Raw genomic sequence first — 11,757 nt, 5'->3', positions numbered from 1 at the left:
TTGAGCACTGACAACTGGTTGGATGGTAGAAATGATGGTCTCCATCCTTTTATGTTTGAATAATCGTTGTGAAATTTAATTATATCAATTCTTCCCTACAAAAAGAGTATATGGGGGTAAAGGGAACTAATTTGTGGAATGGGTCTTGGAATTTGGAAAGGTCACCATGCCTCCTTATTTTGAGGATTTGACTCGCTGATTGCCGTTGGGAGCAATAAGAGTTTGGATGAAGTAGAATCGATCATCAACTAAATGAAAATCCACCTCTGTTGGATACGCTTAATTTTGATTGTCTAACAAGAGTGAGCTCAAAATATATTATTGTCAATAGGGAGTAGGAGAAGGGCCCTAACTTGCTATTTACATAGCCATTCTGATTGATAGGTTGAATAAAAAGTTTTATCACACGAAATATAGAGGCATTTTGAGTGAGTTATGTGTAATGCGCACATGGACACATGTCATACATATAAATTTGTAGCCAAACTTTGTCGTTATAATAATAATAATAGGTGAATAGTGACCGATGAATAGTAAAAATGAATTTTTCCACTTTTGACTCAAATTTTTTTGGGGAATCATATGTAGAGTTCAGAGGCCTACAATTCAGGGGTCTAGGCCATATTATTGATGTCATTTTGAGCCAAAAGAAACCAATGAGCACCATCCTTCAGAACCGTTGTTGTCTTCATGTGCTAAAGGAAATCAAATGAGCACTATTATTGGGAATTTTCAGCGCTGGACGGTTCTAATTGCTTTCAAATATTATTATTACTAGTCGCAGACTTGCGCGTTGCGCGTGATAATTTTTTAGGTAAAATACTATTTTAGTCTCTAGACTTTATAAAGAGTTTAAAAAAAAAAATAGTTTTATCATATTTTTCATAATCTTGTCTATAACATTTTTTCCATTATCATATATTTATTGGTTGATGATTTTCATAACATAGACATTAAATAAAAGGTAAAACTATTCATTGTGTATGAAGATTATGATTATGTATATAATTTCCCTAGTTAGAGTTTGATTAGTTTTAAGTTTAAATTTTGTATTATTATATTTAATTGTTGATTATTGATTTAATTAAGTGAATGTAATGGTTGATTTTATTGCACTATAAAGTTTTCAATGTCCTCTGTATAGCCATTTCTATTTTATTTCTTATTCCTCTTGACCACCTTTTTATTTTCCAAATAACGGTTATTAATTGACATTTGATTTTATTTCTTTTTTTCTTCCTTCATTTATTCTTTATTACTTTATATGTTCCCTTCCTAGTTGTAAATTTTATGGTTATCAATAAAAAATAGATATCATGGATGGCGTAAATAGTTATAAATATAGTTACGTTAGTAATATGTGAAAGGTTTTTTTGTCTTCTGAATTTTCAAGGAAATATGAAAGGTATTTCTCTAGTTTGGTCTCAATCAATTATAATATCCATAATATATTAACGGAAGTAATCATGAGCCTTAAATATTTTTAATGTATGAAGTGGTTAGGTTAGTGGCATGTCAAAGGTTTTATAAAAAAAATTAAAAAAAAAAAAATTCCAAGGAAATGTAAAAGGCCTTTTTCAGAAAAAAGAAATTGTGACTTTTTGAATTGTAAAAATATGATTGTTTTACTTACCTTGTTTATAGATTTCATTATTAAGTTACAAACATCTAAATTAAAGTAAATGAATATATAAATGCAAAATTATATATAAAGTTACAACCGCACAAGATAAATATATATATATATATATTTTAAATTCATGAATCATTATTTCATTTTTTACTTATAAATATCTAAATAATTTTTTTTTTGAAAAAAAAAAAACTATATAAAAATAGATGAAAACATAAAGGTAAAATTATATGAAAAGTTAAAATTACCCAGGATGAATGTTTAACCACCGGTAGATGTGTGTCTAGCCAGTATGACCCTTTATCACACAAATATTTTGATTCCTCTAATGTATGGTAAAGTATGGCAGGTTTGTGTCTAGCCATTTTCTTGATTTGTGCTGCATAATTTAATAGTTTGGAGGATGTAATTGGATTTAAATGTTGAATAAAATAATATGAGAGGAAAAAAGAGTAAAAATAAAATATATAACAATAAACATCAAATTATCCAAGTCATTCTATGTAATATAATAACATTATATTATTATATACTATATGTATAATGTAGTAGGATAATATTTAATCAAAGAGAATATAAAAAATAACAACTTAAAACGCAAAACTAAATTACATCAACCCAAAGTAAAATTCTAATTAACACAAAAATTCATCAACCTAAAAAATTGATGCAATAAAAATAAAAAAATCAAACAAAAAATGAAAAACAAATTGAGAGAGAGAGAGAGAGAGAGAAGTAACCTTTTTTGTGTGAGAAAACTATGCATAGAATGAAAAAGAAAATGTCAAATTTATAGTAAGATGTTGAGAATAAGAAGAGTCAAAATAAAGGAAGATAAAAAGGTAGAGAAAGAATGATATTAATGTAGAAAGTAGTGGGGAGATGAAGAGGTAAAAGGAAATGAGAGTTTTGGAAAATTAATAATAAAAATAATGGTTAAAAGATATTTTAATTTTTAAATAATTAAGTCACCTTAAATGAGAAGATGTTTAAAAAATATATATTAGAAAAATTGAAAAAAAAAATGATGACATGGCTGCTGATGTGGCTTAACGTGAGCATAACAACATTAAATGCTACGCTTCAGCTTTTAGTAATATATAGATTATTAACCCCCTCAGTGCGAGTGATTAGATTGGTGGAGATAATCCATCACTACTTCTGCAATAAGGCTTTAGCTTGACAAGTATTCCATGATTCATGTGACTCGAATTGCATCAATAAGAACAACAATTTGATGATCAAAATCTTGGACATTGAAGGATTGGGTTTTGGAAGGATTTGTGAAATCCATCATAATTCCGATTGTACCAAAACAATGTCAACCCCAAGTTTTGATTTCCTTCCAAATTACCTGGATGGTTTCTATTAGTTTCTATTAGTTTTGTAACTAAGCAATATTCTAGATGAATGAATACCCTCACACCTACAACTTGTAGTTCTTCCCCACTGAGAGAAATGCTATAGCTGAAGAGTTGCAGCAGCCCAACTTCAGGTTCTTGAAGACTTGAACCATTTTTGGCCAATTTCACCATTGTAAGCAAACTTGCACTTGCAACATAACATTTCTAGCCCTTTTTTTTTTTTTTTTTTTTTTTTTTTTTTTTTTGTGACAAGAACATAACATTTCTAGTTAAAGTAGCACATTCAACCTCTATATCACCAAATTAAATCAAAGAGAGGTTCTTCCAGATGCAAACTTATTCGACTAAATAAACTTTTCAACCAATGGATAGGCAATCCTTACAGTTGCAAGAGTTCTGCCAAATCAAGAGCAATCGTCTCAGAAGCATGATAAACAAAATCACAATCTTAATGATGATATTTGGTAGCCATCATTTACTTTCTAATATAATAGCATTCAAAAGCAGAATTCCATTGTACATGATAAACACAACTGATCTATTACTCCCAATTTTACTGACAAAGGAAATGAATCCATGATGACTATCCATCACTCCTTTGAAACAAAATGGTTTATTTTCATATGAGAGGTGCCACAATTTATCCAAGCTAGTCTTTTGATTTACTCATTCCCCACTCTTCCAATCCTCAGATAAATTGGATGCTTTACAACCTTCTTGTCCTGTCCATCTTCAGTCCAAGCACGCTTGAATTCCTCAATCACATCATTGCTCAAAAGCTCCACACCCTTCTCCTTAGCTGTTTGATATGCTGACCATGATCTTAAGCATGTAAAATAATTATCTAAATCTATTAATCTCTCCATTACAAATGGAAATGGCCCAGTATGATCAGCTCCATCCACTGGCTCAAATGGAAAATCGATGGTCTCATACTTGTTGTCCACCAATTTATGTGCCGGATCCCAATAAGGCTCCAAAGCAATCTTATATTAGGGTTGGAAGACTGCATCGACTGATTCATTAACTTCTGGCACGGTGTAGCACCAAGCAGCTATGATACCATGAGGTTTTTTGAGTACCAACTCCGCTTGTTGGTAGAAATTAGGGAGGTCAAACCAATGGAGGGCCTGAGCAATGGTCACAATATCAATGCTTGATTGAGGTGCAATACTGGATTCAAGCTCAGCAATAGACATGGTAGGAGGTGTCAGTTGGTATCTAATATTGGGTAACCTTGGAGCGAATTCAAGTTGTTTTGGACTTGTGTCTGTGGCTATGACATTCTTGTAGATCCCAACTAGCTGAAAATAAGGCTGTATTAGAACAAAATTCAACAAAAAGCAAATGTTTAAAATGGAATTAGATGTATCTACTCAATAACAATGAGCAATCAAAGCAATTTATATAAAGATATAGAGGTAGGCACAACCATAGTACCACTTGCTATTAGGATCCTCTTACTATCTTTTTTTTTTTAAAAATTGATCAATTTCATGATTTAGATTAAACATTAGAGCATTCGCAGCAGGCGTTGCAAAATTATGCCATTTTAACACATCAAAAAGCTTACTTTATTATTTTACTACATCATTTTACAATACATCTTACATCACATGTTCTATTCTTTGATTCTAAACATTAAAATAATATATACGACACATTAAATAATATATTAACTCAAAACCCAGCCAATATACAAACACACAACAGCTAGTGGCAGTCACCACCTATCAAGAACCAACAACCACTGCTACAACCATCGCCACAACCAAGAGCTTCCTCTACCACCCAAAATACAACTCAAAACAAACACAACCATATACCCACAACAAACCCATTACTAAACCACCACCAGCGGCAAATCAACCGCCACAAACTACAACCACAATCACTGGATACTCCAACAAATTCCAAATCCAAAAACCTCAAAAAAAGAAAAAAAGAAAAAAGAAAAAAGAGAGAGAGAATAAAACTCAACCAATTACAGCCACAAACACCACTGGCCCAAAACTCAACCAACCATTGGCCTAAAACCCAGCCCAACCGACCCAAAACCTCGACCCACAACCCACACAATGTAGATCCAAAATGCCGAATTCACAACCCACACAACCACTGCTGAATCCACCATTAAATCACAAAAAAAAAGGGAAAAAAAAGAAGGAGATTTGTTATGTGATTTTTTTGTAGAAGTAGAATTGAGCTATTGAACATATTTTATTTTTGTGCTCGTTCTCTAATTGGATATGGTGTGCTGTTTTAAAGTTTTCTTTTCAATAGAAGAATTGGAAGTTGGCTTGAGGAGATTCATTGAGCTGTGAAAGAGCTTAAAGGAAAAGTTTTCAACAGTTGATTGGGAGGGTGGCATCGGTTGTTGTGTTAAACTGTATATGGATGAGGCATAATGCTAGAATTCATACAAACAGAGCTTGTTCTGAATGTAAAATTCTTAAAAGATATTTAAGAAGGATGTTAGATACAAGTTAATAGTGAGTAAGGTTTTCTAGTGCTTTATTCAGAATAAGTGTCTTTGTAGCTTGTTAACGTGTATTATGTTATGGGCTTTAGGCCCAATTAGGTTACTTGTATAGCACACTTGTACTTGTACTTGTACTACACTCTACTTGTACTGCACACATATGCCTCCTATATAAAGGCAGTGATGTATATTCTTTCATTTATGAAATACAATACAATTATTCTGTATTTCTAACATGGTATCAGAGCCACTGCTCTGACCTTTTCTTAGCAGTCTTGTCTTCATTAGTGTGACTTCCTTTCTTTTACTAACGCTTCCGCCATCACAACTGCCGCCGCAGCCTCTCGCCGTTGAACCTCCGACGTCATCCAGCCATCGTCCTTGGGTTCCGGACCTGCAGCCGCCGTCGTTAAGGAGTTTCACACTGCACAGACCAATGCCCTTTGCATCACCGCTGCGAATATTACTCCGATTTCATTTTTGAAGGTACCACTGAGATCGTCCTGCGCCGATCTACACATTCGTGGAAGCCTCACCACCATTAGAGACCACACGCGCCTCCACGCGCCTCTCAAAGCTGCTGCGACGCTGATCACGCGCTACACGCGCCACCACGCGCTGCAGTTTCCTTGCACGCGCTGACACGCGCCGTCCACGAGCCTCCACGCGTTGACACGCGCTCTCATGCGCCGGAACCTGGTTTGCTGACGTCATCCCCTCTACCACGTCAGCCCTAACTACGTCAGCATCCACTGTTCTGTTGACGTCATCGCCACGTCATCCTGTGACGTCATCTGCTGGCCGTTGACCGTTGACCAGTCGTTGACCGTTGACTTTTCCAGGGTTGACTTTTTCTGTCCAGGTTCTCCTTACCCAGTTTTTCGCGTAGATTTCATTTGTGCAGTCTATTTTTGCATATTTTGCTTCAAAATGAAGAATAAGGACAAGTCTTCTTCCTCTTGCAACAATCGTCGCCGACAATCCAACAAACGTTTTTGCAATTTTTGCAAACGTTTTGGCCATAATATTGAGACTTGTTATCAACGCAACAAATCAGCTGTTTCTATCTCTGCTGCTACTGTTGCTAACACTGAGAGTGTCCAACCTATGGCTCCCGTCTCTGCAAAGTCTCAGTCTTCTGGATCCACTTTCACCATTTCCAGAGATGACCTTATAAATATTATCGCCAATGTCATTCGTACGGTTGGTAATGCATCTTATTCCTCTTCTCTCTCAACTTTATCTGGTATGTCTCCTACCTCTTGGCTTATGGATTCTGCTTGTTGCAATCACATGACACCTCACTCGTCCTTATTTTCTGATCTTAAACCTGCACCGCACCCTCTTAATATTCGCACAGCAAATGGTTCCACAATGTCTGGTCATAATATAGGTTCCGTTGCGACCTCCAATCTCTCGGTTCCTGGAGTCTTTAATGTTCCTGACCTTTCTTATAATTTATTTTCTGTTGGACAATTAGCTGAGTTGGGTTATCGCATTATCTTTGATTATTCTGGGTGTATTGTGCAGGATCCGAGGATGGGACAGGAGCTTGAGACTGGTCCCAGAGTTGGGCGTATGTTTCCCGTGGACAACCTTCGTCTTCCACTTGTTGCTCCTGTTTCTGTTGCTGCAGCTGTTACAGCTTCTTCAATTCCTTCCCTTGCACTTTGGCATGCTCGACTTGGCCATGCATCTTCCTCTCGGGTATAACAATTAGCTTCTAGAGGTTTGTTAGGTTCAGTGTCTACAAAAAATTTTGATTGTGTTTCGTGCCAATTAGGAAAACAACCAGCTTTGCCTTTCAATACTAGTGAATCAATATCCACTGATATCTTTGACCTTATTCATTTGGGGCCCTTCTTCTGTCTCTAGTATTGGTGGGTCTCGATATTTTGTTGTCTTTGTTGATGATTACTCTCGCTATAGCTGGATTTTTAATATGAAACATCGTTCTGAATTATTGCAAGTATATTCTAATTTTGCAAAAATGGTTGAAACTCAGTTTTTCAAACGCATCAAAATTTTTCGATCTGATAATGCTCTTGAATATACTCAATATGCTTTCCAAGCTGTTTTGCATTCCTATGGCACTGTTCATCAACTAACTTGTCCAGGTACCTCTCAGCAAAATGGTAGAGCCGAACGGAAACTTCGTCATATTCTTGACACTGTTCGTGCTCTTCTTCTCTCTGCCAAAGTTCCTGCTCCTTTTTGGGGCGAAGCTGCTCTTCATGCTGTTCATACTATTAATCGCATTCCGAGTCCGGTTATCCAAAATCAAACTCCATATGAGCACCTTTTTGGGTCATGTCCAGACTATCACCACTTTCGCTCCTTTGGTTCTGCTTGTTTCGTTCTTCTTTAGCCACATGAGCATAACAAACTTGAGCCTCGGTCAAGGCTTTGTTGTTTTCTTGGTTATGGCGAAACTCAAAAGGGGTATCGGTGTTATGACACTGTCTCTCATCGTCTTCGTATTTCTCGCAATGTTGTCTTTTGGGAACATCGTCTCTTTGTCGAGCTCTCTCACTTTCGTGCCTCCCTATCTTCCTCCTCTGTTTTAGATCTTTTTCCAGATGAGGCACATATTCCTTCTGTAGCTGCTCTTGATCCTCCTGTAGTTGCTCCTGATTCTCTTGTAGACTTCTCTGTCCAACCACCAGATATCACTGATCCCTTTCCTAGTTCACCCTTTAATGAACAGGTGGAAGATGAACAGGTTGAAGACGAGCTACCCAACCCCAACCCTGAGCTTGGGTCCCCTGCTCCTGCTCCGCCTGAAGATCTTGCACAAGACATTCCACCTCGTCACTCAACTCGAGTAAGATCTATTCCTACACATTTACTTGACTATCATTGTTACACTGCTCTTGCTACATTACATGAGCCTCACACCTATCGTGAGGCTTCCACTGACCCTTTATGACAAATTACAATGAAAGAGGAACTTGATGCATTATCTAAAAACCATACTTGGGATTTGGTGACACTCCCTCCCGGAAAATCTGTGGTTGGTTGTAAGTGGATCTACAAGATTAAAACTCGCTCTGATGGGTCCATTGAGCGCTACAAAGCTCGTCTTGTTGCAAAAGGTTTTACACAGGAGTATGAGATTGATTATGTAGAGACCTTTGCTCCGGTTGCTCGTATCTCATCTGTCCGTGCCCTCTTAGCTGTTGCTGCTGCCCGTAAATGGGATATTTTTCAGATGGATGTCAAAAATGCATTCCTTAATGGGGATTTACATGAAGAAGTTTATATGCAACCTCCTCCTGGTCTTTCTGTTGACTCAAACAAGGTTTGTTACCTTCGACGTGCACTTTATGGCCTTAAACAAGCTCCATGAGCTTGGTTTGCCAAATTCAGCTCTACCATCTCTCATTTGGGTTACATGACCAGTCATTATGATTCTGCCTTATTTCTTCGTCGCACTGACAAAGGCACTATTTTACTTCTCCTGTATGTGGATGATATGATCATAACTGGTGATGACCTCAGTGGCATTCAAGAACTCAAAGATTTTCTCAGTCAGCAATTTGAGATGAAAGATCTTGGACATCTCAGCTACTTCTTGGGTCTTGAAATCACTCATTCTATTGATGGACTTTATCTTACTCAAGCTAAGTATGCTTCTGAACTCTTGTCTCGAGCTGGACTCACTGATAGCAAGATTGTTGACACTCTAGTTGAGCTTAATGCGCATCTGACTCTCTCAGGGGGGAAACCATTGTCTAATCCCTCTCTTTACAGACGATTGGTTGGCAGCCTAGTTTATCTCACAGTTACTCGTCCAGACATCTCCTATGCTGTTCATCAAGTGAGCCAGTATCTGTCTGCTCCACGATCAACTCACTATGCTGCTGTTCTGCGCATTCTTCGATACTTGAAGGGCACCCTCTTTCATGGCCTTTTCTACTCAGCTCAGTCTCCTCTTGTACTCCGTGCATTCTCTGATGCTGATTGGGCAGGAGATCCTACTGATCGTAGGTCTACTACAGGTTACTGTTTTCTCCTTGGTTCTTCTTTGATTTCTTGGCGAAGTAAGAAACAAACTTTTGTGGCCCGCTCCAGTACTGAAGCAGAATATCGTGCTCTTGCTGATACCACATCTGAGCTCCTTTGGCTACGATGGCTCCTTAAGGATTTGGGTGTGTCCACCTCCTCTGCTACTCCCCTTTATTGTGACAACCAGAGTGCCATTCATATTGCTCATAATGATGTCTTTCATGAACGGACTAAACACATCGAGATTGATTGTCATTTTATCCGTTATCATCTTGTCCATGGTGCTCTTAAGCTTTTCTCCGTCTCCTCCAAAGATCAACTTGCAGATATCTTCACCAAGTCACTTCCTAAGGGACGCAATCGTGATTTGGTTGACAACCTCAAGTTGGTCTCACATCCACCTTGAGTTTGAGGGGGGCTGTTAACGTGTATTATGTTATGGGCTTTAGGCCCAATTAGGTTACTTGTATGGCACACTTGTACTTGTACTACACTCTACTTGTACTGCACACATATGCCTCCTATATAAAGGCAGTGATGTATATTCTTTCATTTATGAAATACAATACAATTATTCTGTATTTCTAACATAGCTTATGGAGAATTCCTTTTTCTGTTTTTGATAGGGGGTAGTTTGTTTTAGCTTGTTTCTGGTTTCCAGATTGTTCTCTTCGAAGCTTTTTTTCTGCTCTGTTTTTTGATGAATGAATTTAGCTTATTCATTAAAAAAAATGTTGATAAGGATACTGGCAACTTGCTTCTTTGCTTTATGCTGTGAAACTTGGTTTCAGCAGTATAATTGTCTTTCTAAGTTAATAATATGGGTATATGTGTGTGTATTTAGTTACTTATATTAAAAAAAAGAAAGAAAGAAGGTGTATTTAGTATGGTTGTGGTGACATAGTAGATTATGACTTTTGATATACCTCTTAGACTTATTGAGATAATATTGTAATACTACAACAAATCACAAAATTTCTTACCTGGTTTACGTATTGACTCATTCAGTTTTTGTAATCCTTTCTATATATTATAGGTCACATGGGATGAACCTGAAGTTCTGCATAATGCCAAGAGAGTGAGTCCTTGGCAAGTTGAGGTTCTTTCACCAACAGCACCTATCCACACTGCATTACCCCCCACAAAGAAATTCAGAACCCCTCAGAGCTCTGGTCAGCTAACTGATGGAGAGGGTGATCTTTTCTTTCCTTTCTCAGGATATACTAATTCAACAATGGGACACATAAGCCAAACATTGTTGAATTATAACACTTTTCCTGCTAGCATGCAGGGAGCCAGGCAAAATCTATTCAGCAAATCCAGTTTATCCAACTTCATAAGTGAAAACAATATGTGCATTGATAATTCCTTTGGCAACAACACGGTGCCAAAGTTGAAAAGTGTGTCTACTGAGCTGAATATTGGAAGTTCACAGTCTGAAAACTTATCACCTGATAGCCAGAGTAGTATGCACTCCCCCTTTGGAACTGAATTCGTTGGAACCCAATACTGCAGCTCACCAAAAGTTGGTACTGGGTCCTTTCAGTTGTTTGGTAAGATTATTCATACGAATCAACCTGTTGAAAGTGGGTTCGATGACATTGGTTGTGCAGAAGATGATGGCAGTAAGGGGTACAATGAAACTGATGATGTAAACAACCCACTAGATCATTCTTTGAATTACACAAACTGCTTGACAGGCTTGATGTTCAATGCCAGAGAGCCTCAGCTGTCGGGGAATGTAATTTGTGAACTAGTGGTTGCATCTATGTCATGCAGATAAATAGCTGTACAGGTACGCTATTTGCACACTGGACTTGACTAACCTGTATGTTCACATTTGAAATCAATTGGCGCTAGTACCCAAAGAAATTTTGTACAATTAGTTGTAGTATCAATCTTCTCTAGTTTTGTACATGTCCTTTTGTGACAGCAGGTACGTGTGGGTTGTTACTAACTTAGTGTCATATATAGGGCTACTAATAATTGTCCATTTTAAATATTTTACTTGGTGTTTATAATTTGAATATTCTATCACTTACTTCTGGCATTACGTGTTACAGAATATGCTTTCCATACTATGCCCATCAAGGGCCTGCATTTTGTGCAACAGAATACTGTAATTGCCATAGTGAAACTGTCTGAATACAAATTCATTTCCAATGTTACATACTTAAAAAGTTAAAATGAGTGTTTTGTTCAATGCGTAGAAACTCAGGTTCATTTTAATTTATGGCATATAGATGGATATTATGAATTACTAAGCAGTG

General features: G+C 37.1%; 1 protein-coding gene and 1 pseudogene across 1 annotated transcript; one reads left to right on the top strand and one right to left on the bottom strand.

The window, feature by feature from the left end:
* Positions 1-3,658: 3,658 nt before the first annotated feature.
* On the bottom strand, positions 3,659-10,553 carry LOC115952491 (annotated as a pseudogene).
* LOC115952492 (auxin response factor 17-like) lies at positions 10,528-11,279 on the top strand. The gene has a single exon (XM_031069672.1). The coding sequence runs from the start codon at positions 10,722-10,724 to the stop codon at positions 11,268-11,270; it is 549 nt and encodes a 182-aa protein (XP_030925532.1). The 5' UTR covers positions 10,528-10,721; the 3' UTR covers positions 11,271-11,279.
* The last annotated feature ends 478 nt before the right edge of the window (positions 11,280-11,757 follow it).

Source organism: Quercus lobata, chromosome 7 (genome assembly GCF_001633185.2).
Source record: "Quercus lobata isolate SW786 chromosome 7, ValleyOak3.0 Primary Assembly, whole genome shotgun sequence".
NCBI classification, from domain to species: Eukaryota; Viridiplantae; Streptophyta; class Magnoliopsida; order Fagales; family Fagaceae; genus Quercus; species Quercus lobata.
Note: the sequence above shows the minus strand (reverse complement) of the source record. Positions and strands in the feature narration are given on the sequence as shown.

Excerpts from the sequence above, each read along its gene's own strand:
- LOC115952492 (XM_031069672.1), top strand. The coding sequence starts at position 10,722 with ATGGGACACATAAGCCAAACATTGTTGAATTATAACACTTTTCCTGCT.